This window comes from Chlorocebus sabaeus, chromosome 5 (assembly GCF_047675955.1).
Source record: "Chlorocebus sabaeus isolate Y175 chromosome 5, mChlSab1.0.hap1, whole genome shotgun sequence".
Classification (NCBI taxonomy): domain Eukaryota; kingdom Metazoa; phylum Chordata; class Mammalia; order Primates; family Cercopithecidae; genus Chlorocebus; species Chlorocebus sabaeus.
This window is the reverse complement of record NC_132908.1, coordinates 46,668,101-46,691,150: the sequence shown is the minus strand read 5'-3', so window position 1 is coordinate 46,691,150 and position 23,050 is coordinate 46,668,101. Positions and strand designations below refer to the sequence as shown.

The 23,050-nt window shown below is 51.8% G+C and overlaps 1 protein-coding gene across 3 annotated transcripts in view; it reads left to right on the top strand.

Moving 5' to 3' along the window:
* Positions 1-23,050, top strand: part of ZNF423 (zinc finger protein 423) — a 369,045-nt gene that overhangs the window by 10,537 nt on the left and 335,458 nt on the right. Inside the window, exons 1-2 of one of the 3 annotated variants that reach the window (XM_073015355.1) lie at positions 20,488-21,496; positions 22,717-22,785. The exons of 1 other annotated variant lie outside the window; for it this stretch is intronic. In XM_073015355.1, the coding sequence (XP_072871456.1) occupies positions 22,770-22,785 (16 nt within the window). In that variant the 5' untranslated portion in view covers positions 20,488-21,496; positions 22,717-22,769. Of the gene's footprint in view, positions 1-20,487; positions 21,497-22,708; positions 22,786-23,050 lie in introns of those variants that run through there. One more of the 3 variants, XM_073015356.1, reaches the window with a different exon arrangement.

The window sequence follows — 23,050 nt, the reverse complement described above, 5'->3', positions numbered from 1 at the left end:
GTGTTCCAGCCTGGGTGACAGAATGAGACCCTTTCTCAAAACAAAACAAAACAAAAAACATGGGAGCCGCGGTAACAGACCTGTTGTCCTGGTGCATAAGGAGGCGAGGCTACGCATTCGAGGCCAACCTGGGCAACATTAAAAAAAACCTCTCATCCATTTAAAAAAAAAAATTGCTGGGCGCAGTGGCTCACACCTGTAATCCCAGCACTTTGGGAGGGCCGAGGCTGGCAGATCACGTGAGGTCAGGAGTTCGAGACCAGCCTGGCCAACATGGTGAAACCCTGTCTCTACTAAAAATAAAAAAATTAGCCGGGCGTGGTGGTGTGTGCCTGTAATCTCAGTTACCCTGGAGGCTGAGGCAGGAGAATTGCTGGAACCCACTGCACTCCAGCCTGGGTGACAGAGTAAGACTCCGTCTCAAAACAAAAACAAAAACAAAAAAACCCAAAACACACACACACACACACACACACACACACACACACACACACACACACAAAAACAATCTGGCCTCAACCTTCTGGGTCATTATGTCTAAAAGATGTCTTTTTTTTTTTTTTTTTTGAGATGGAATTTTGCTCTTGTTGCCCAGGCTGGAGTGCAATGGCACGATCTCTGCTCACTGCAACCTCTGCCTCCCGGGTTCAAACAATTCTCCTGCCTCAGCCTCACGAGTAGCTGATATTACAGGCATGCGCCACCACACGCGGCTAATTTCGTATTTTTAGTAGAGACAGGGTTTCTCCATTTGACCAGACTGAACTTGATCTCCCAACCTCAGGTGATACGCCCTTCTCGGCCTCCCAGAGTGCCGGGATTACAGGTGTGAGCCACAGGGCCTCGCCAAGATTTCTTAAATGAATGAGTAAATGTGTGAATTGTTGAGGGAATAAATATGAATGGGGATCAAGTGAACAAATGAATGAGTGACTAGTGAGTAAATGACTCAATGATGAATAAATAGATTCATAAGTGAATGAGTGGATGAGCGAGTGGGTGAACTGAGAGGGAGCACAGGTCTTCGAAGAACTTGGGTTCACCGTGGGCATCAGTCTTTGTGGGCCCCTCCCACTGCCCCAGCCTCTGTTCCTGATGAGGAGGTGGGAGCTGCAGGACTGTGGGTTGGGAGAGGCTGGTGCCCGTTCTCCTTCATACTCAGGGTACATTGTGCTGTGAGATTATAGCTGCTGTTTATCGAGGGCTTTGTGTCATGGATTGTGTTGGGCTTGTAAAACATAAAAGCAATGTGAGATTTTTGTACTAATTTAATTTTAATAATTTATTTTCTTTAAGTTTGGATCTTGCTCTGCTACCCAGGGTGGAGTGCACTGATGTGATCATAGCTCACTGCCACCTCAGACTCCTGGGCTCACACTATCCTTCCTTAGCCTGAGTAGCTGGGACTATAGGTGCGAGTCACCATGCCCACCTCTTTTTCTTTTTCTTTCTTTCTTTCTTTCTTTCTTTTTTTTTTTTTTTTTTTTAAGAGATGGAGTTCTCCATGTGTTGCTCAGCCTGGCCTCAAACGATTCTCTCACCTCGGGCTCTCAGAATGTTGAGATTACAGGTATAAGCCTCTGCGCCTGGCCTTAGTTTTAAATAAGACAGAATGTTCAGCTCAATAACCTTGCCATCCTGCCCGTGACCCTCATCCTGCTACATCATTGCCGTGGCTCAGAATAGACACATTTGACCAGCTCGATCCTGGCCAGGGATCAGCCACCATTAAGTGGCCTTGGGACCCTCTTCATCCTTCTGCGGCGAGTGGGGGGGGTCGGCCCTAGGAACAGCACTAGGAGTGAGGGGTGGGGCCAGCTAAGTGGTCGGGAGGGGGAAAATGGGATGTGTTGGCAGGGAACCTGCCGATCACTCAGAATAGAAAAGACAGACCCCATTCTCCCTGAAGGTCTGAGTCAAGATTCCTTCATTTCTCTCCTTGGGGAGGAGAGTGGGTTGGAGGAAACATACTCTCTGATTTTGGGCAAGACAGTTCCTTCTATGGGCCTCAGTTCCCCTGTCTGAAATAAGATAGAACTAGTAGGGTTAGCTACATGAGTTAAGTTTCCAATCTTGGTTAGTTGCACATCAGTATCATCCTAGGCACTTAAAAAACAACATTACCTAGGCTCCACAGTAGATGAACTAATCCAGAATCTCTGAGGATGGGAGTAATTGGAATGTGCAGCCAGGGTTAGGAACCATTAGTCTAGGAGACAGCACCTAGAGTATATAAATCTGTTCCATGTTAATAGCTATAAGGAGGTCTACAGAATCATTGCACCAGACTTATTTACAGTCTTCCATTGGTGAACATTTAGTTGCTTCCAGTTTTTTGCTGTTTTAAACGATGATGCAGGGAGTATCCTCATTTATAAACCTTTGTGTTCGCGTTTGAGTTTTTCTTTGGCTGGATTCCTAGAAGTGAAATTGTTGGGTCAAAGGGTATTCACTCGAAAAATTTGATAAATATTTCCAAATTGCCTTCCACAAAGTCTGTACTAATTTACCCTTCAATAATAGGGCATGAATACATGTTTCTCCTAATCCTTGCCTGTATGTGATGATGTTTTGTTTTTTCTTTTTCCTTTTTTTTTTTTTTGAAACGGAGTCTCATTCTGTCGCCAGGCTGGAATGCAATGGCATGATCTTGCCTCACTGCAACCTCCGCCTCCCGGGTTCAAGCGAGTCTCCTGCCTCAGCCTCCCAAGTAGCTGAGACTACAGGCACATGCCAGTACGCTCGGCTAATTTTTTATTTTTATTTTTAGTAGAGACAGGGTTTCATCATGTTGACCAGGATGGTCTCGATCTCTTGACCTCGTGATCCGTCTGCCTCGGCCTCCCAGAAGCACTGGGATTACAGGCATTAGCTACCGCGCCTGGTCTTTTTCTCTTTCCTTTTTCTTTTTGGCAATCTGGCAGGCAAAAAATGGCACAGTGTTTAAATTTGCACTTCCCTAATTATAAGTGATGTTGCTTTTTTTTTTTCCCCCCCAAGATATGAGGCCTTGCTATGTTGCCTAGGCTGGTCTCAAACTCTTGGGCTCAGTTGATCCTTCCACCTTGGCCTCCTAAAATGTTGGGATTATAGGTGTGAGGCACCACACCTGGCCTCTTATGTTTATGCGCTCGGCTCCCCTCCCCTCCCCTCCCCTCCCCTCCCCTTTCCTCCCCTTCCCTTCCCTTCCCTCCCCTTCCCTTCCCTTCCCTCCCCTTCCCTTCCCTTCCTTTGTCGTGTAGGCTGGAGTGCAGTGCCATGATCTCGGCTCACTGTGACCTCTGCCTCCCAGGTTCAAGTGATTCTCCTGCCTCAGCTTCCCGAGTAGCTGGGATTACAGGCGCCTGCCACCATGCCTGGCTAATGTATGTATTTTTAGTAGAGATGGGGTTTTGCTATGTTGGCCAGGCTGGTCTCGAACTACTGACCTCAGGTGATCCGCCCGCCTGGGCTTCCCAAAGTGCTGGGATTGTAGGCGTGAGCCACAGTGCCTGACCATTTTTCTTTCTTCTTCTGAAGGGTCACTGCACTATAGAGCTTGGGGATACGGGCATTTCTTTCCCTTGGTGAGTCCTTTGGTTGTCTGCCCTCCTTCCCTCCCTTTCATATCCATCCTTCCATGTAAATCCTGAGCATCTGACTCAGGTGAGGCTCAGCCTAGGCTCCAAGGAAGATGCAGAGAGAATGCAGAGGAGACCACGTCCTCAGGAAGCCTGGAGGCCAGAGAGGGGAGTAGACCCTAACCACTGGACCAGACAAGGCAGCCTAGGACAGAAATGTAGGCTGAGGGCTGTAGGAGGGGTGAGAGAGTTGGGGGGATTTCCTTTGGTAGGGGAATCAGGTAAAGCCTGGAAGAGGGGGTAGTGTTTTTTATTTGGTCCCTGAGGGATGGAATCACAACACCAAGAGTAGCTAGCCTCTAATGGGCACCCCTTATATACAGGCACTGGGCTATGCACGTTACGGGCAGTATCTCATGGAATCCTGACACTTGCTTTTGACTGCTGAGGTGGAGACCTCAGGCTTTCTGTTTTGCCAGTAGTCTGGCAAATCCTCAGCCGAGGTTTCTTTTCATATAGATGATTAAACTTGCTCAGAGAGGGCAAGCTAGTGTCCAAGGTCATACAGTGACCTTGTGGCAGGATTGTGCCTGGGGATAGGAGCAGGGGGAGCCAGAGGATCTTGCTGCTGCCACTGTCCTGCCTTCGGAACAACCTACGACCCCCAAGCTTCTGGAGTTGGCGGGGGGGAGGGGGGGAAGATTCTGAGCAGACAGATTTGGTCTCCCACCCCTTTTTCCCACGTCCTTGCCGTGTTATTGGTAAGCCTCAGTTTCTTTTTCTTTGAAATGGACTCTACTCCCAGGAGAGAGGTGAGGAGGAAATCTCAGGTGAGGAAGAGCTTGTTGGTCAGGCTTTAGCCTGCCACTTGCTGGGGCAACCCTGCCCTTTTTAGAGACATCAGGTTTGAAGGGGGCTTTTGGATCTCTCCTCGAATCCATCTTCCCCACCCCACCAGAAGACAGTTGCCCTTCTCAAGGGGCTCCCTGGCCAGACTCAGGGAAGGGGCTGTGTGGGAGGGCATATGCCCTAGAATAGGTGCGCATGTGTGTGAGTCTGTGTGCGCCTGTGTGTGCACATGCGTGTGCATGCATGACGGCGCGTGTGTCTGAGTCTGTGTGGGTACCTGTTGGGTACATGTGTGTGCATGTGAGTCTGTGTGTACTAGTGTGTGCATGCAGATGCATGCTAGAGTGTGTGTCTGTGTACAGGTGTGCATGAGTGCATATGTGTGTGTGCGTGTATGTGCCTGTGTGAGTGGTCATGTGTGCCAGCTTCCAGAGCAAAGAGACTCTTCAAATTGCTTGCCTGTTTCAGACTCTCAGTACAGGGACAGAGAACATACTAGTGGGTGGTAGACTTTGCTCATGAATTTGCTTTATATCCATTCATTCAGATATTTTTGGAGCATTGTGTTAAACCTGACCCTGTAAAAAGAAAGAAGCAAGTTCTTTCTTTCTAAGATTCAGCTGGCCATGCATAAAGTTGTGGTTGTGAGGGTGGGAAACGAGTTTCTATTGGTGTTTCCCAAAATGTATTCCAGAATTTTGTTGATGTTCCACCCCCCAAAAAGAGAAAAATTTTCTGTGGCCAAATGCATTTAGCAAACACTGGATGAAACAGAGTTAAAAAAAAAATTGTTTAAACCTTCAGGGCTTCTCGCAGACTTTAAAATGCCAGCATGGGACTCTCAGAGATGTGAATAATTTGTGAGTTCCAAACTTATTTGATCACTTGTCATGGAATCCTCTTATCTGGGGCACTTAGGTTTCAAGGCTTTTAGGAGCTGCTATCATTACCTGCTGCTCATTTGTTCATTCATTCCTCTCACATGTTTACTGAGAACCTACTATGTACCAGGCAGTATTCAAGGTGCTGTGGCCACCAGGTGGACAGGTTTATTCTAGTTGAGGGAGGAGCCATCTGCAAGCACATTTCTGTTAAGCAAATTAGGTTCTGGGGCAGGCAGGGAGGCTGTGCAGAGAAGGCCATCCTGGAGGTGATGCTGGAGCCCAGACGGTGAAGGGGGCTGCTTCATGAGGGGAGCTGGGAGCCTGGAGGTCTTTGTGATTGATGCTCTGGGAGGCTGGGAGGTTGTGGCAGGTGGGGGTACTTCTCTGAGTCTCTGTCTCCTCACCCTGGGAGGCGGGGGGCTGTCTGGGAAGGTGCAGGCTACAGCTCCAGCCAGCAGGCTGGGTGGGGCCCGACTCTCTTCTCTCTGGAGGCTTCCCCAGGGCGGTGAGTCAGTTCCCTGGGGCTGTTTCTGGGCAGAAGCCGCTTCTGGGTCCCAGTCTTGCCCTGCGGACCTCGGTGTCATGCCCCCCTCCTCCGTCGCAGACATGCAGGCCTCTCAATGCACAAGTGACCGGGAGTGCTCAGGGGATGGGCCTCCCTGGGCCTGCCTGCTGTGAGCGCCACCCAGCAGAACTCCTGCCTGTGCCGGTCACTGCACTGCTCCCTGTGTCTGGCACTGGACTACGTTCCCACTCCCATCTAACAGATGGGCACATGGGGCCAGGAGGCTCCCACAGCCGGTTCCCTCAGAGGCCGGCCCCTCTCCAAGGCATGTAGCCCTTCGCCAAGCCAGGGCTGTGGCCTGAGGCTTGTGGGGTGGGGGCAAGTGTCTGGGTGTGGGGTGCCGAGATTTCCCGGACGGGAGGTGGGATCTGGGCCCTCCAGGGTCCTCCTGGAGTCCGACTGCGGAGTTGCCTTGTAGGGTCCGGGTCTTGGGATGAGGGGAGGGGACGGAGAAACCGCGAGGGAGAGGAAGGGGTCAAGGGTCGGAGAGGAGGAAGAAATCCAGGGTGGGGTGGCAGTTGGGGAGGAGGCGGGGAAGGGGGATGGCTGGGAAGAGGCGGGGAAAAGCAGGGGAGGGGGCCTCGGGGCTCTTCCCGCTCAGCGACCGGAGGGGAGCCCGGCCAACGCTTGGGAACGCGGCCCCTCCCGGGCCCTTGTCTGCCTGGCCCGCGGGGGCGGCCCCGGGACCCCTTTGAGGCGGCGGCCCTGGGAACGCGCTGGGCCGCCCCCCGCGCGGGAGGGCTCCATGGCTTCGGCGCAGTCACTCAGGGCCAGGTTCGGGCACAAAGCGGCCGCGGCGGGGGGCCGGCTGGGAAGGCGCAGGCTGCGCAGCTCGCTCACGCGGCCCGGGTGGGGCCTGGCTTGTTCTGCGCCGCCCGCCCCTCGGGGTCTGGCGCCCTCAGGACTTCGGGTCCCAGGCCCAACGCTGGGGACGGCGGCGTCGAGCCCACAACTGGTGCCGCCCCTGGGTGGGCTGCCGGCCCACCAGCCAGATGTGCGCCTCGGGAGCCCTGGGGCACCAGAGCCGCGATGGGCCCTCTGCTTTGGGGTGGGGCTGGGGGAAGGCGGGTGACAGCTGCAGGGCCATCCGCTGGCACGTCCTCATACACGTAATGCCGCTGAGCGCACTTCCCAGGTACTAAGAACTGTTCTGAGCACGTAACACTCGTCGATTCATTCAAGGTTCACAGCACCCCTGTGAAATAGGTACATGATGTGTATCCCCATTTTACAGAGGAGGAAACCGAGGCACGGGGAGGTAAAATAAATGGCCCAGTGTCCCACAACTAGGGCAATATTTGAACGGAGGCACTCCGGCCCCAGACCCGTGCTCAGCCCTTGCATGGTGGGCTGGAGGCCTGGCCCTGGGGGTGCAGCTTCCAGTGCATCAGCACGAGTCCTATAAATTACAGGTGAAGATTGGCACACAGATCTGAGTCATGATTCTGGGTTTGCCACTTAAAATTCCTTCTCTGGATGGAAGCTTCTTGACTTCATTCATTCACTGGATGGATAGTTCTGAGTTTGTGCTGGGCCAAAAGCTAGTGCTGGGTCCCTGCCTTCAGGGAGCTTACAGCATAGTCGTGAGACAGACAATTAAGAGTGAGCAGCTCCCTGGATGGTAATTGTTCATTGAGAGACTGCCCTGGCTTATCTGACTTCAACAAGGTCCTCCCGGGAGGGCACTGCAGAGGAAGTGACGTGACCGCTGGTGTAGGAAGATGAGAGGGAACTGCAGAGGACAGTGGCTAGTCTCCTCTGGCTCTGAATTCATTCACTAGGGCTGCCTTTGCCTGCCTTGGGCCCGCCCCATGTGGGGAAGGAGGGAGAAGAAGAGGCCGTAGTCTCTGTCCACGAGGACATGATGGGACAAAATCTGGGGGAGTTTTGAGTGTGACTGGAGGGGCAGGGGCAAGTGCTGGCAGGCTCCCCTGGAAGGTCTGGAGCAGGGATGAAGGAAGAGGCAGGGTCGGGTGCTGGGAGAGATGCCTAGGTTGGGGTGGCATTGCGGGTGGCCTGTTGATGCGTGCACACAGCATGGTGCATGGTTCTTTCTGGGGAGTCCCCAGGGAAAGCCACTGGGGCCTTGTGCTTAAATGACCCCTAAAGTTTGCACAACCTCTGTGCACTGTGTGGTTCCAGAGGCTCTCACAGGCACCTCCAAGTATCCAGGGAGTAGGTTGTGGGGAGCTGGGGAGGGGCTGTCCCTCTTCATTTGCCAGTTGAGGAAAGGAGGTTCAGAGAGGCACACAGCCTTGCCCTGGCTCACACAGCCATGTGTAGCAGGACCTGTGTCCAGCTGGCAGGCAGGCTGCTCCTTTCCAAGGTCTCCATATCCCATGGACAGGGACCCTGACCCCCAGGCCCCGCTCTGTACATTACTGGGGTGGGAGGTGGAGGGGGATGCTGACGCTCCATCACTGTCACCCCATCCCTCAGCCTGGCTTTGCACACTGAGCTGCCCCCATCCCCCAGACATCAAACCAGGCCAGTGAGAAAACAGCTGCTCCCATGTGTCCCAGCATCCATGGTCCACTTTGACTTGGGAATCTGCATGGGCTTTATTTTGAATTTCCTGTATCTGTTGACTCAACATACCCACTGCTCAGGCTCTCCTAGGGGAATGTAGAGGCCTGTTCTGGGTTCCCAGGGTCTGCGCTCATTTTCCTACTGGGACGTATTGGACAAGGTTGGGCCTGGCCCCAGACCTCTCTTTGTATCTTGTCTTGCCTTCTTACTAGTAGGAGAGTTCCAAGCCTGCTCTTGTGGAGAGAGGTTCGGTGGGGGCGAAGGAGCATCAGGAGGGGATAAGGGCATTCATGGGGAGTATTTACTGAGGTTATTGTGTGTCCAGGGCTCTCTGAGGGCTTCCTGCACGTGTTCTCATGAATCCCCTCCGCAGCCCCGTGAGGTTGGTACCATGATGTTCGCCATCCTGTGGGCGAGACAGCTTTGAAGGTCAACCTGAAGTCCAAGGTCACATGTCACAGTGAGGCTGCCCCATGCCTGGTGCCTGCCTGAGTAACTGCCAGGGTCACTGTCTACACACCTGGTGAGCCAGCACCATGCCGGAATCTTCTCCCAGAGATCCTGGAGGCAGACTGTAAACTCTGAGGCTGACAACACCTCGATCCCCCTGAGACCCAGCTGGTGACCAAGTCCCCCTTCCCGCATGCCAACCCCCTCCTCCAGTGGGCCTGCTCCTGAGGCTCACTTGGGAGAGAAGCAGCTTGGACAGGTTGGAGGCGGAGGATGTCCCAGGCAAAGTCCTTTGATGTCCCAGGCAAGGACTTTGCCTGGGACATCTGAGACAGGTGGTGGGCAGGGCTGTACTTGCTTCCTGAGTTTTTGGGGACTGCATACCCAGCAAGGTCCAAGGCCGGGCACAGCTAGGCCAGCCCCTCTGTTCTGCTAGGTGCGAGGTGGGAGGTGTTTGCTGCATTTAGGGTATTTAGGCTGGGGAGTCCTCCTTTCTACTGTGTTTTCCCCACAAGGCCCTAGGAGTCCAGTTGGCTCAGCTAGGAATCTTAGCTGTGGTTGTCAGGGTAGGTGGCCTTGCTGAGGGATTCAAAACCGGGCCCTGTTCTCTGGGCCTCTCTCTGTCTCCACCCAAACTGCTCCTTGGGCCCAGGACCTGGCCTAGAAGCCTGCCTCTTCTTCCCATCAGCATTTTCCCTGGGGCTTGAGTTGGAACCTGTGGGTGTGTGCCCCTCCTGGGCCTCGTTTTCCCGGCTGCCTGTCAACTGGCACCAACACCCGGGAGCAGCAGCTCTTCTTTCCCTCCCCGCTGAAACCTCACTCCCGGGCCCTGGACTCTCTGCATCCTCTGCCCTCCACCACCTCCTATGCAGGCTTCCTGGAACCTGGGGACCCTGGAGGTTTCTGGACCATATCGAGTTGCTTGGGTGGTTGCTTCCCTTTTTTTTTGGGCCATGCCGGGTGGGGGAGCTGGGAGAGAAGCTGACGATTGGGTCAGGCCCAGCTGGGGGTGGAGGCTGCCCACTGGCTCGCATCTCCCTGGATCTTACTGTGGCCCCCAGCCCTGTCTCTGAGGGGCCCGGGACCTGGCTTCCCCTCCTGTCTAGGGGGCATCGCTGTTCACCATTTCCTGCCTTCCTCCCTTTTATTTTGCACCAGGCCCCCCTGGAACACCTCTGTGGGGACATGGGGCCCACGCTCACCCTTCTTCCCGGTGACGGGGCCTGACTTGGCCTGGCACCACCACAGTCCCGCTGAGTCTGGGCCCAGGATGGGGTTGACTGTATTCTCTCCACCCTCCTCAGACCCCACCTCCCGGCTGGACAGCTGGGCCCAAGGCCAGGGCTGAGCCAGGGGACCAGCACTGATTGAAAGTGCTCCTCACAGACTCCTTGGCTGGGGGCCCATGGGGTGTGGGGGCTCTGGAAGAGGCTGAGGGGCTTGGAGAAGAGGGGGCCCCCCAAGGCCAGGGGGTAGGAGAAAACGAAGGACCGACTTTCTGGGGCAAGAGCCAAGGCTCAGCCCCCCCGGGTGTTAATCCGGAGGTGATTCTGAGACTCCCCCCAAGGCCTCAGCAGCCCCTCTGCCGCTCAGCCCTGGCCCCCCAAGGCGCACTGCACACATGGTTTTGCTTTTCCAGGCATCCTCCCCTGGTCCCCTCCCCCTGGGTGCCTTCTCAAGCTCCTTGGCCCCTCCCCCAGCCCTCCTGGGCCCCCTCCTTCCTCCTTGACCCACTTTAGTCCCCTGTTGCTGGGGGAGGGGAGCACGCAGCCGGCGGCTCTGATCCTGGCGCTCTCCCCCAGCATCCCCTGGGGCGGGCTCTGGATGGAGCCTGCAGGCTGAGCCGGCCCGGCCCCAGGGACTGGCACACAGCGTGCTCCGAGTGGCAGCTTCCCTGCCCCCTCTGTGGACAGACAGTTCTGGACAGCTGCCCCTGCCTGGGCCCCTGGGAGGCCCTGCCAGGACCAGGCTCTGGTTTCCCCCAACCCCAGGGAGCAGTGGCTCCAGAGGTCCCTCCTACCACCGCCTCCTTGGCGAGCGCGCTTCCCAGAGGGGACGCAGGGCAGGGCCCAGTCCTGGCCTCCACCCATTCTTCCCCTAAATCTCTGCTGGAGAGGCTGGAGCCGGGGTCAAATCCTTTGTCTGCTGTTGATCTGTGTGACTCAGGGAACTCCACCGACCCTCTCTGGGCCTCATCTGTGCATTGAGGGACTTGGAGCAGATAGCTAACCTCCATCAAACATGCCTATGTTCCCAGGACTGCTGACTGTTTATGTTTAGGGTCTCTTTGTATTGTCACAGTCCTGTGGTCATGCTCTCTCAGTCTGTATTTTCAAGATGAGGCAACTGAGGCACCGAGAGAGGAATCACTTGTTTGAGGTTACGTAGGCTGTATGTGGTGGAACTGCAGGGCCTTAAGCCCAGGCAAGAGATGATTTTTCTTTGCTCTAACATCCTCCAATCGATCCTGACACAGGGGCTGTTAACTCTTCAGGGACAACCTCCCAGCCCATTGAGGACTTGAGATCTTCACCCTGTCCTGCTCAGGTGTTGGCTGGGTCCCCAAGCCTGTCCCCTGCCCTGTGACAGGCTGTGGGAAGCCAAGGCCACTGCCCGCCCCAGCTGGGAACTCACTCCATCCTGAGTTCCAGTTCTGTGGTCCAGTGGCCTGACTGAGTACGGGAGCCAAGTGCGAGAGCCAGGATCCAGGAGCAGCCTGGAGTTTCTGCCTGCCCTCTCTGCACTCCCTGCCCAGCCAGCCCCTCTGCACCCCTGCACATGCTCCCCTCCTCCCTTCCCATGAAATCCCTGAAAAACAAGTGTAACATATACAGTGGGAAGGTCCTGAGGGGGCTGTTGAAATTTGGGAACCAGTGCTTCCCTAATCTCTGCATTTTCTGTCTTTTCCTTCTTAAGCCTTGACATCTGTCTGTCCTCTGGGAACCTTTTCATTTCACCATCATTGTCTTGCCGAATAAAGGAGGGGTTGGGAGGTGGGAGGGTGGGAGGGGGCTCTGGGAGCGAAGTCAGGACATCTTTTCTTATTTGCCTAATTTCCTCACTCAAATGTGTCTTGTGATTAAACATTTTCTTAGCGAGCTTGGTCAGGGCCAGGCTGAGTTTCTTTTCATAAACATTGGCAAGTGAATTTAACAGCCCTGTTTGTATTAGCTGGGGGTTTCATTTGCATAGTGATTGTTCTTAGGAAACAAAATAATCGCTTGCAGTTTATGAAACTGTATAAATACCGGGGTCTGGAGCTGGGCGCATGCGCAGGCCTTTGCTCTCGCACGTAAATCCATCCTGTTTGGGGAGGAAATTCAGGCTCCAGGAAGAGCCGAGTGCTGAGGGTTTTCTCTGCGGAGAGGTGTTCCCCTGGCTGGAGTCCTGGGCTCTGGGTGTTGCCTGCTGGGCAGAGCTTGTGGAAGCTGATAAACCTCCCCAAGCTTGTACGTGGACCCCAGTTCCAATAGCGTCCCATGAGAGGCCAGGCATGGCAGGGCTGGGCGAGGAGGAGGGTTGCTCGCCTGAGCGCCCACTCCTTTATGTGACCCTTCCAACTTTTAGATAAAGGCTGCAGACTGGAGGCTCGAGGCTGAGTATTGCTCACAGATGTGTTTTGATTGGCTTGCGCTGTGTTTGAAAGAAAGAAATCAACATTGAGAGATCTCGAAATGTCACAGAAAAAAATCAGAGTTCTTGCTTATGTCTCCTAAGCAATGGGTAGATCTGGGACTTCAAGGTTCCTGTTCAGGCTTGGCTACCATCCTGGGGCTAGGGGTGGTGACTGCTTCTGTAGGTGGGCATGTCTGTTCTGTCCATCACAGTCCAGACCTTGGTTGAAGTCACTCATTGACGTCCCTTCTGGCCCCTGGGGAATTTAGGGTCCTGCTTGCAGTGGGTCCTCTCTGTTCACCATGTGCCCTGTAGACTTGAGGTCAGCGATTCACCTGACCCCTCGAGTGCCCTGTTCTGACCTGTCATAACTGCTCCTGCATCTTTTGGCTGTACCCTTCCCCCTCGTGCCCCGCACAGGCCCTGCCTATTTGAGGAGCTTTTCCTGGGCCTCCTGGCTTTGGCCCAGTGGCTGTGAGTTCAAGCTCTCCTGAGGTCCATATTGGCTGAGGGTGGAGATATGGACAGGGAGTCGCTTTGCGAGGTCACACTCTTATTCCCAGGAGTTTGTCTTTGCTCAGAACATTCCTGGCCTTTTCCTCAGCAGATCTCTCTGGAGCCTGCTGCCCCAGAAGACAGGCATTTCATGAGCTCAGAATCTGTTTTTCAGACTCAGGCATCATCGCCGCCCAGCTCGGTCAGCTGGCTTGGCCCGATTTTGGAATCTACTGGAGTTAAGTGGGCCCAGAATAATACCTGTCCATTAAGGGAATGGTTTGACAAAGCGTCAGGGCTGGAGTTGGATTTCTAGCTGAGGAATGATGCCTGCCACACCCCAGATGACCCAGCCTTGGCGGCCAGGGCCCTCAGATATTTGGTGCGTTTATGGAGCCTCCACTTTAGAGGAGGAAAAGTCAGAAGCAACAAAGAAAGCAGGTGAAACTGATGAATACCGACACCTTCCTTTTTTCTTTTTGAGATAGAGTCTTGTTCTGTCACCCAGGCTGGAGTGCTCACTGCAACTTCCACCTCCTTGGTTCAAGTGATTCTCCTGCCTCTGCCTCCCCAGTAGCTGGGACTACAGGCACGCACCACCACGCCTGGCTAATTTTTTTGTATTTTTTTTTTTTTTTTTTTAGTAGAGACAGAGTTTCACTGTGTTGGTCAGGCTGGTCTAGAACTCCTGACCTCAGGTGATCCGCCCGCCCTGGCCTCCCAAAGTGCTGGGATTATAGGCGTGAGCCACCGTGCTCAGACTTTATAGATAAATTCTTCACCATGCAGCGCTCTGCCCCGTAGTCTGGGTGTCCCAGGTGTCCCCTTGGAGATCAACTCCTGTTGATCCCAGTGTGCTTCCAGGTCTTCATCATGGACTACCTTGGGAAGTCACTGGGAGTTTCGTGCCCTTTATGGTGGTCTCATGCTGTTCTCACAGCAGCTCCAGCTGGTAGTTACATTAGTTCCGCTTTATAGGTGAGGAAACTGAGGCTCTGTGGCCCAAGGTCATACAGCTGCCCGAAGTCACCAACCTGGTAAATAATAGGAGATACTGGGATTTGATCTGCCCTCTTAACCCTGACCCTATATGATTTGTTTCTCCAATTATAAAATAGGGAAAATGAACCCATCTCCTAGGGTTCTTGAAGGCAAAGATAAAATAAGTAAAGAGAGATTTACAAAGATAAAATGAGCAAAGAACAATTTCACTGTAAAACGTGGACTCAGGCGCTTTGAGATTTCTTTAACTCTTTATTTCTGGGTGGTGTCATTAAGCATAACGCTTTCTCCTCTTCTCCCCCTGCCTCAGTCTTCATGAGCTGTTCTTTGACCATGTCACTGCTCTGGCTCTGGCCAGGTGTTCCCCCTCACACCCTGAGGTTCTGGAATTCCCCTGGAGAGAGGGATGCATCTCTGATAGTTGGGGCTCCTCTTGGCAGGGAGTGGTGCAGAGAAACCTCTAGCATCTTCTGGAAAGAGGAAGAGCAAGCATTCAGGCCAGAAATTCCATTTTGGTGGAACTGGCCGTCCGACACAGGATTGTATCACCTGGGATGCTTTGAGCTGCAAGACATGCAATCCAAGTTCAGAAAAGCTCAAGCATAAGGGGCTGTGAGATCTCCTAGGATGAGAAGTGTGGAGGGAGTGTGGCTGCAGAGAACTTAGCTGAGCAGCTCAGTACTGTCGGCAGAGACCCAGTTGCCGTCTGTCTTTATGCTCTGTCCTGCTCAACACATTGACTGGTGCCCTCGAATTTGTCTCCTCATGAAGAAGAAATGGCTGCTGTGGTGCCGGACATCACCCCCGACACATCAGGGTCCAAAGACCAGGAGAGAGAAGCTCCCTGGCACAGGCCTGTCTTTAGGGGAAGGATACCTCTCCTAAATGGCCCCATGTTCCCTCCCTTGCATCTTACTGTGTTGACAACGGCATCCCTTGAACATCCTGCACCAATCTCAGGCCAACATACGGAGCTCCGTTTGGAGTTAGTGGCTCTGCGGATGTTCGAGCAAAATTTGAGTTAGGCCAGCAAGAAAGAAGGAGGGGGAAAGACTGCTGGGGAGCACCCAGCACTGTCTGGGGGAGCCTGTGTGAGCGGCTGTCTCTTCCCATGCAAGGTTCCAGAGCATCTCCCTTATGTCATGGGAGCTCTCCTTCACATCTCATCAGTCCCCCGGCCTCAACTCATGTCCTAGGACTGTGCCATTCCTTCCTCTGCACCGCTTTCCCCGTGACTGAGACTCTTTCTCTGTACTAGCCTGCCTGGCTCCTTCTCCTCCTTCTGGACTCAGGTTCAATGTCCCCTCCTCTGCACGACCTTTCCTGACCCCTTTCTCCCAAAGTGGGCCCACTGCTGTTACTGTCTCTCTCTTGCTCTTTTTAATGTCATGTTAGTTGTTCTCAGTAGGAATTTATTGATGTATTCACTTGTTTACAGTTCCTTCCTCAGTGGCCGCTCAGCTGTCCCCGGACAGGGGCCAGGTTTGACTTGTCCACTCCTGTGTCCCTAGGCTTCAGGAGAAAGGGTCAGTGGGATGGAGAAGGGATTCACAGTGCCTGGCATGTAGCTGGCATTTAGGAGATGTTGACTGAATGAAGGAGCCGCTGGTCCCCCATCTTACCTGAATTCCTGTCTCTTTTTTCCCGTTTCTGTCCTCCTCTCCACTGGAGCCCCCACATTTCTTCCTATTCTTTGTTCTTTGAGGAAGAGGAGAGACAAAACGTCTCCATGAGCCCATGGACCTGACTTCTCTTGACAGCGTTGGGATTGCTGGCAGGGCTTCTCCAAGGGCCACTTCTGTGAAAAAAATCCACTTGTGGAAGTAGGGCACGCCTGTGCAGCAGAGTGGGCTGAGGAAGGGAGTCTGGACACAGTTCAGCCTTCCTGGCTGGTAGGTGGCCCTGAAGCCAGGGGGCAACATGGATGCTGGTCTGGACATCTGAATCTGACCCTTGTCTGCACAGGTTTGGTCCCTTTGCTCCAGGACAGTTTGTATTTTTACATTTTTATTTAGAGACAGGGTGTTACTTTGTCACTCAGGCTGGAATGCAGTGGTGTAACCATGGCTCACCGCTACCTCCAACTCTTGGGCTCAAGGAAGGAGGGCTCGTTTACACTGCTGGGGACTCCCTCTGCCCATGAGATAGTGGGATCCTTCCATTTCAGGGTTATCCAGCGCAGCCCACTCCTGGGAAGGCAGTTCCGTTGTGAGGATTGCCAATGCCAGATTGTAAGGCTGATCTGGGAGCCAGTTGGTCATTCTACACAACACAGAGGTGGAAAGAGTTGGCTGTGGTTCCTTCAAGTTTAACAAGCAATCTGAATAATTTTAAGGCATGCCCTGCCTGGAATAGCCGGCTTGACCATCTCCAGGGCTCAGATGACGTGGGTCTGGGGACAGCCACATGATGTGGGTGCTGCTGCTTTGTTGGCGTGGGACTGGGGATAGAGGAGAAAATGGCTTGCCCTGGCTGGGTTGGCAACATTGGAGGGTGAAAGGGGGCCCAGAGGGAGCAGGGATCAGACCAGGAGGCGAGTGGAACCAGGCTAGGAAGAGTCTTGAAGGCCACAGGCCAGCCTGCCATGAAGCCTCCCTAATTTGAGTCCTCAGGCTGCCAAAAATACTGTTCACTCTCCCTGAGGGTAGAGAAGGAGCCTCCCTGGGTCTCCAGACCTCTCCTCCATAGCTGGTTGTGGGACGAATTATGGCCTTTCTGCGTGTGTGTGGGCGGGAGTATAGCGTATGTACATGGATCCACACAGGACTCGCCTGGAGCATGGCGCCCACCCAGGGTCTCTTTTGGGAATGTGTTGGCTGCATTGTCAGTCTAATGAGCAAAGCATTCAGTGGTGGGTCTGTGGGTTCCCCAACAGGGCGCAGTCTCCCCAAGTCCCTCAAAGTGGAGCTGTGTAAGCTGGCGGAGGCTTTTCTAGACCCCTGCTGTTGCTTTTAGGGAACTTGCTTATGTTATGTTGCCTTTTCTTTTTCAGTGGGAAGTGTCGGTGTGAGTAATTATATATATTTTCACAAACTCGAACTATGCTTCATTTAAACTTCTATAAACATGTCTGTGTAATTCTAATTAACTGCTCGCATAAAGCCATCACAAGTTACATGGGGAAATGCTCATTTGCCAGACTGTTGCCTAAAAGCCAAGGAAAATATTATGTTCTTCCAACAAACGGACTATTCATGTAGACTGTTACCAAGATAAACAGGAGATATTTGAGGACAAGTGAGATTCTAAGCAGTGATGGCCGAGCCTCCTGTAAGTGGTGTTATTCAGCGTTGGCAGGGTGGGTGGCTTGATTGAGTGATAAATGCTCTTCAAGAAAAATGCCCGAATTTGGAATGTGGGGTCAGGACCCTGGAGATGGGCCATCTCGTGGTGCTCTTTGGGCAAGAGGCCACTCTGAATTTCGTGAAAAGTCTGAATCGGAGAAGAGTCAACGAAGTGGCTTGCGCTTGTCCTTCCAAGAAGTTCTTTTAGCCGTTCGCACTAGGGTCACTAAGAAAGTGTATAAAGATTGATTCTTGGGGCTGCTTTAATAAATGGGTAATGATGATTTCAAATTAATCATTCAGACTGGGCATGGTGGCTCACGCCTGTAATCCCAGGGTTAGGGGATTTTCTACCCCCAGAAAAAGAATGGAATAGCTCTTTCTCTACCCCCACTGAAAAAAAAAAGGGCAACGTAACATAATTTTTCCAGAGTCCGAGGCAGTAGGATTGTTTGAAGCCTGGCGTTTGAGACCAGCCCAGGTAACATAGACCCTATCTCTACAAAAAATAAAAATCCAAAAATTAGCCTGGCATGGTGGCACATGCCTATAGTCCCAGCTACTCAAGAGGCTGAGGTGAGAGAATTACCTGAGCCCAGGGGTTCAAGGCTTCAGTGAGCTATGATTGAGCCACTGCACTCCAGCCTAGGAGATAGAATGAGACCCCAACTCTAAAAAAAAAAAAAGTTAGCTGTTCATTCATTCATTCATTCATTCATCCATCCAATCAAGTATTACTGAGCGTCTGTCATGTCCCAGACTAGGTAGGGTTCTTGCTGCCGGAGTGGGAAACATCCAAACCCCTGCCCTCCTGGAGCTGATGTTCTGCTTGTTGTTGTTGGTAACCAGACAAGGAAGTGAAATGTATACAGTTTGTTAGAGACAAGGGCTCAGGAAGACAAGGAAGGATGAGGGATGGGGGAACTGGTGAAGACTGTCTGGCGTGTTTGAGGAGGGATGAGGTGGGGGCCTGCTCTGTGGCTGGAGGCTGGAGTGAGCAGGTGATCGGGATAAGTGGGGTGATGAGGTCAGATGGCTGACCTGGGCCGGGAGATGTATCTCTTTTATTAAATGCGGAAGATGTTTCTGAGCTGCTTGGCAATTATATTTTTTAATATCCTTTCCTTCACAGAATGGTAAAATCCTTAAAATGTTGCAATACTTGCTCAATTGCAGCAGATAAGAATACTACACAAAACTATAGAGAAGAAAATCAAACCCTCCGGAACGTACCCCTGAAGAGGACCACTGTTGCACTTGGGGACCCTCCTTTTAGGCATCCTTATTTTGTCGTCTCCCTTTGCTTTCTTCCCCACTGGCCTTTTCAAAGGTCAGAGAGAAATGCTTAGTCAAATCCCTACTTGAGTATCACAGGTGACTAATTTTGGGATCGAAGATTAAGGAGGTTTTGTTGCATCCTTAAAGAACTTGGCATTGGAGTCCAGGTAGTTTTGGTAAGTCATCAACAGTTGGAAAGAACTGTCGGAAAGTGACTCACATTCAGGCTGATGGTTTTGTGTAGAAAACATTCCCTGTAATGGTGAACATGTATTGATTCCTTCCTGCGTCCCAGGCACTAGACATAAGCAGTCCCTATTCAGTTCTTTCGATTCTCACAGCAACTCTATGAGGTTGGTGCTGTTATTATTATTATCATAGGCAAGAAACAGGGTCAGGGAGGGTAATGACCTTCCCCAAATCACACAGGTGATTAGGGACTGGGACCTCAACATCAGAGTCTTGGTTCTGGGCAGGAGTTAAGGTTGAAGATGCCATGAAGCCATCCAGCCTGACTTGTTCCCCTTCCCCTTCACCGCTTATTGGGTAGCCCCTGCTGCTGTGTGCCCCGGCCATATTGAGAGCTTTGCCTCTCTCATTTGCTCTTAAGAAAGGCATCTTGGAAGGTTTTCTTTGTGTCCTCTGGGCTGGATTGACCAAAGAGGGGTGTAATAATGCACATCAAAGCCCATCCCTGGCATGTTACAGCCCTTTCTTTTTTATTTTTTGAGACAGGGTTTTGCTCTTTCACTCAGGCTGGAGTGCAGTGGTGCAATCTCTGCTCACTGAAGCCTCGACCTCCCAGACTCAAGCAGTCCTCTGGCCTCAGCCTCTTGAGGAGCTGGGACTACAGGTGCATGACACCATGCCTGGCTAATTTTTGTATTTTTTGTAGAGATGGAGGTTTCACTATGTTGCCTAGGCTGGCCTTGAACTCCTGGGCTCAAGAGAGCCACCTGTCTTGGCCTCCAAAAGTACTGGGATTATAAGCGTGAGCCACCACACCTGGCCAGCCCTTTTCAATAAGCAAGAAATTTTATTATTAGTAAATTCTTCTGAAACCTTGTTGGTCCATAGGAAAGGGCCTGGAACCGCCTGTGTCTTAGGGGGCTGGATGGATTAGGTCTGGATGTTATGGTCTGTTTCTGACCGCTTCATTCATTCTCTCCCTTACTCATTGATATTGAGGTGTGATTTTCCAGCAAGAGAGTCCCCTGGTCTCAAGTTTCCGGAGGCACCCACTACAATCTAGATTCCAATTAGCTTAATTGCTTCATATTAGACTTCTTAGAAAAGATTTTTTTTTTTTTCTTGCTGATGGCTGCGTTTCCAGGAATGTCTCCCCCACTGCTTTCCTTCCTGCTTCTTCCAAGCTTGTTTCTTTCAACTTTATTTCTCCGGTACTGGCCTGGACCTCAGTCCTGTTAGACCCAGTGCCATTGTCTCAGTTTACATCTGAGTGGCCAAAGTGCCACCAGGAAAAAAGAAGTATATTTTATATATATGTATGGAGAGAAAGAGCGAGCGGGAGCTTATATAGCCCATGTATGTAAAATTACACGTGTTATTTTTAAATAGAAAATTTCTTTTAGGGTGTGTGTGTGTTTCAGCAAAAGAACTGGACACAGAATCTACCCAAAGTTCTGACCCTGTCTCTCTTCCTTTTGCCATCAACACTAGGTTTTTTAAAAAGTAATTTTCAACAACCAAAGGAAACAGTTACATCCTGATTGACACACAGGATGTCGGAGCAGCATTCTTGCTGTTAAGTGATCAGGATTTCAGCCAAGGGAATATAATGAAATCCACATAAAAATTTATTTACCTAATGAAAATCCTGGAGTAATGCATAAGTGGTTCTCTGATAATAAAATGCAAATCTAAAACTATAACCAGGAGGACAATAATCTTCATTAAATGTATTGTCTAGAGGAAGCCGTGACATCTACTTAACAGTGATTTGATTTGTTTAGTAATTTCCACGTAATATTTAAACTTTATTTCGAGTCTTAAAAACCAGCCCACGAGTTTCTTTTGCATCAGAGAGGAGAACAGCTGCTGGTGTGTGGAGGTGCCCGCCCACTGGATTCTCAGGGCCTCTGCTTACGGGGCACCCTGGAATCTTGTCCTTTTCTAGGCAGCATGGCATTTGGTGGAGAGGTGGGGTCCAGGAAGGAAAAGGAAGGGGTCAGGTTTCCTTCTGGGAGAGAGACCCAGAAAAGCTCCTGTTCTGCAGGAAAACGGCATCAGAGGCTTAGAAAGGCTTGGAGATGGGAAGCGACTCGCCCAAGTTTATCTTGGAGCTCTGGTGGTACCCAGGTCTCCTGGCTCCCCACCCAGTGCTCCTGCCTTCCTGAAATCCGGCCAGAGCTGAGGATTTGAGTGCCACTCTCCTGCCACTCGGGCTCTGTGTAGCACCTCCGTAGCTCTCTCTCCTGGCTCAAGACCACTTAGCAACAGCACACCTCCCCCACCCCCAACTTGGGACTGGCATGATGGGAAGTTGGAAGCGGGGTGGAAGTGCTTTGGAAGCAGGCTGACCTGGGTTCAAAACCTGGCTCTGTCCCTTGTCAACTGAGGAACCATGGGCCTGTACCTTACTCTCTGTGAGGCTCAGGCTCCCTACCTGTGACGGGGGCTCTAATCTCTGCTTTTGGGACTGCTGGGAGGACTCTGAGGAAGCGTGTGCAGTGTCTGGCTGGGGATGCAATGCCTGGCTGTGGGCTCAGAAGTCTCTTGGGTAGCTTAGAAGCATGACAGGGAATAATTTATTTTGGGACATCCCCCCAGTTTTGACACTAATAATCTAAGCCCTAGATGAGAAAAATTACCCTTTTGAATTAAAAACAATTTTTTTTTTTTGTTGAGACATTGTCACTCTGTCATCGAGGCTGAAGTGCCATGGCATTATATGACTCACTATAACTTCCACTTTCTGGGCTCAAGCAATCTTCTCACAGCCTCCTGAGCAGCTTGGGACTACAGGTGTGTACCAAATTTTTATTTTTTTGTAGAGAGGTCTCACTATATTGCCCAAGCTGGTCTCAGACTCCTGAGCTCAAGTGATCCTTCTATCTCTGTCTCCCAAAGTGCTGGGATTACAGGTGTCAGTCACTGTGCCTGGTCCCTTTAAAACAAAATTCCAGATACATGGCAGATGAAGCCTGTTGGTGCGTGTACCTGTGTGTGTGTGTGTGTGTGTGTTTTCCCACCAGATATCATGATAACTTTACAGATTACTCAACCTTCCTCTCACTGTCTCCTCTGCCTCCTTCTCCTCCTTTCCCCCCTCAACAAGTTAACAAGTTACAACTTTTTTCTTTCCCCTTCAGAATGTTGCAGAGCATTTTGAAAAAATGTTAAAACAAATTACCCATTATCTCAAGCAAGACTCTCCTTCCAAGGGCAGCATAGGATCTGGTTAGGAACACAGGCCTGTTCAGACACCAGCTTTGAACTTACCAGCTATCCATGAGCCCTTGGGCAACTTCCTTATCCTCTCTGAGCCTCAGTTTCCTCGCCTGGGATGCAGCATTAACACTCGTTTTTTTCTGCACAGCTGTGAAGATTAAACAAGATAATGTGTGTAAAGTGCTTAGCAGAGTGTCTGGCACTTAGTCAGTGCTTGATAAATGGGAGCTGCTTTGTTGTTGCAAGAGAAAAGGTTGCTCTGAACAGAAGCCCCGTGAAATGGAGAAGTGAGGCTGATGTCCAGGTAGTGATGCCAGCCGGCCGGCAGGCCAGCCAGGCATAATGGCTTGAGTTTCCATCCAAGGGCTGGCTCAGGTTACTCCTGGCCCATTAGCAACGCTGGTGAGAGCTTGGAGCTTCTTAAGTTCAAGGTCGATCACAGGCCTTGTCCCCTACTCGGGCCTCTCTGCTTTGCCCAGAGTCATTAGTCACCAGGGTGGTCTGATGAGAAAGTGGGGATGCCTTAGGGCCTCCTATCCTGACCTCTGGGCCACACCCCAGGGAAGGGCCTTGCTCAAGGCAGGGGGTCGGCCATCCAGAGGCTTTGAAAATTCACTTGTGTATCTGGAAAAACAGTTAAATCCTGGCTGCGTAGCTGACTACCTGGGTAAGTCATTTAAGTAGTCTGAACCTCAGTTTGCTCATCTGTCAAATGGGCATACAAGTAGTATTTCATCAGGAGGTTGCACGTGCTTACTAGCCTGCAATAAGAAATTCTGTATTTATTCCCCCAGGAAAACTTCCTGGAGAAGGATGGATTTTACCCTGTAAAAGAAGAAAGACATGGATGCATAAGAAGAGGGGTGAGCAGGGGAGGCCTTGGGCTGAGGGGTGGGGCAAGGGAAGTAGGCAGACAGAAGGAGCTCAAACTAGAGCTTAGTTCTCTCTGACAACGTGGGTCTCATCCCTTCTGACTCAGCTAGGAGCCTTGCCGGGGGAGGATGAAGGAGCAACGTCATCTTGACCCCATCTAACTTGCATTTAAAAATTCCTGTAGGGGACCGGACGTGGTGGCTCACACCTGTAATCCCAACACTGTGGGAGGCCGAGGCAGTTGGATCGCCTGAG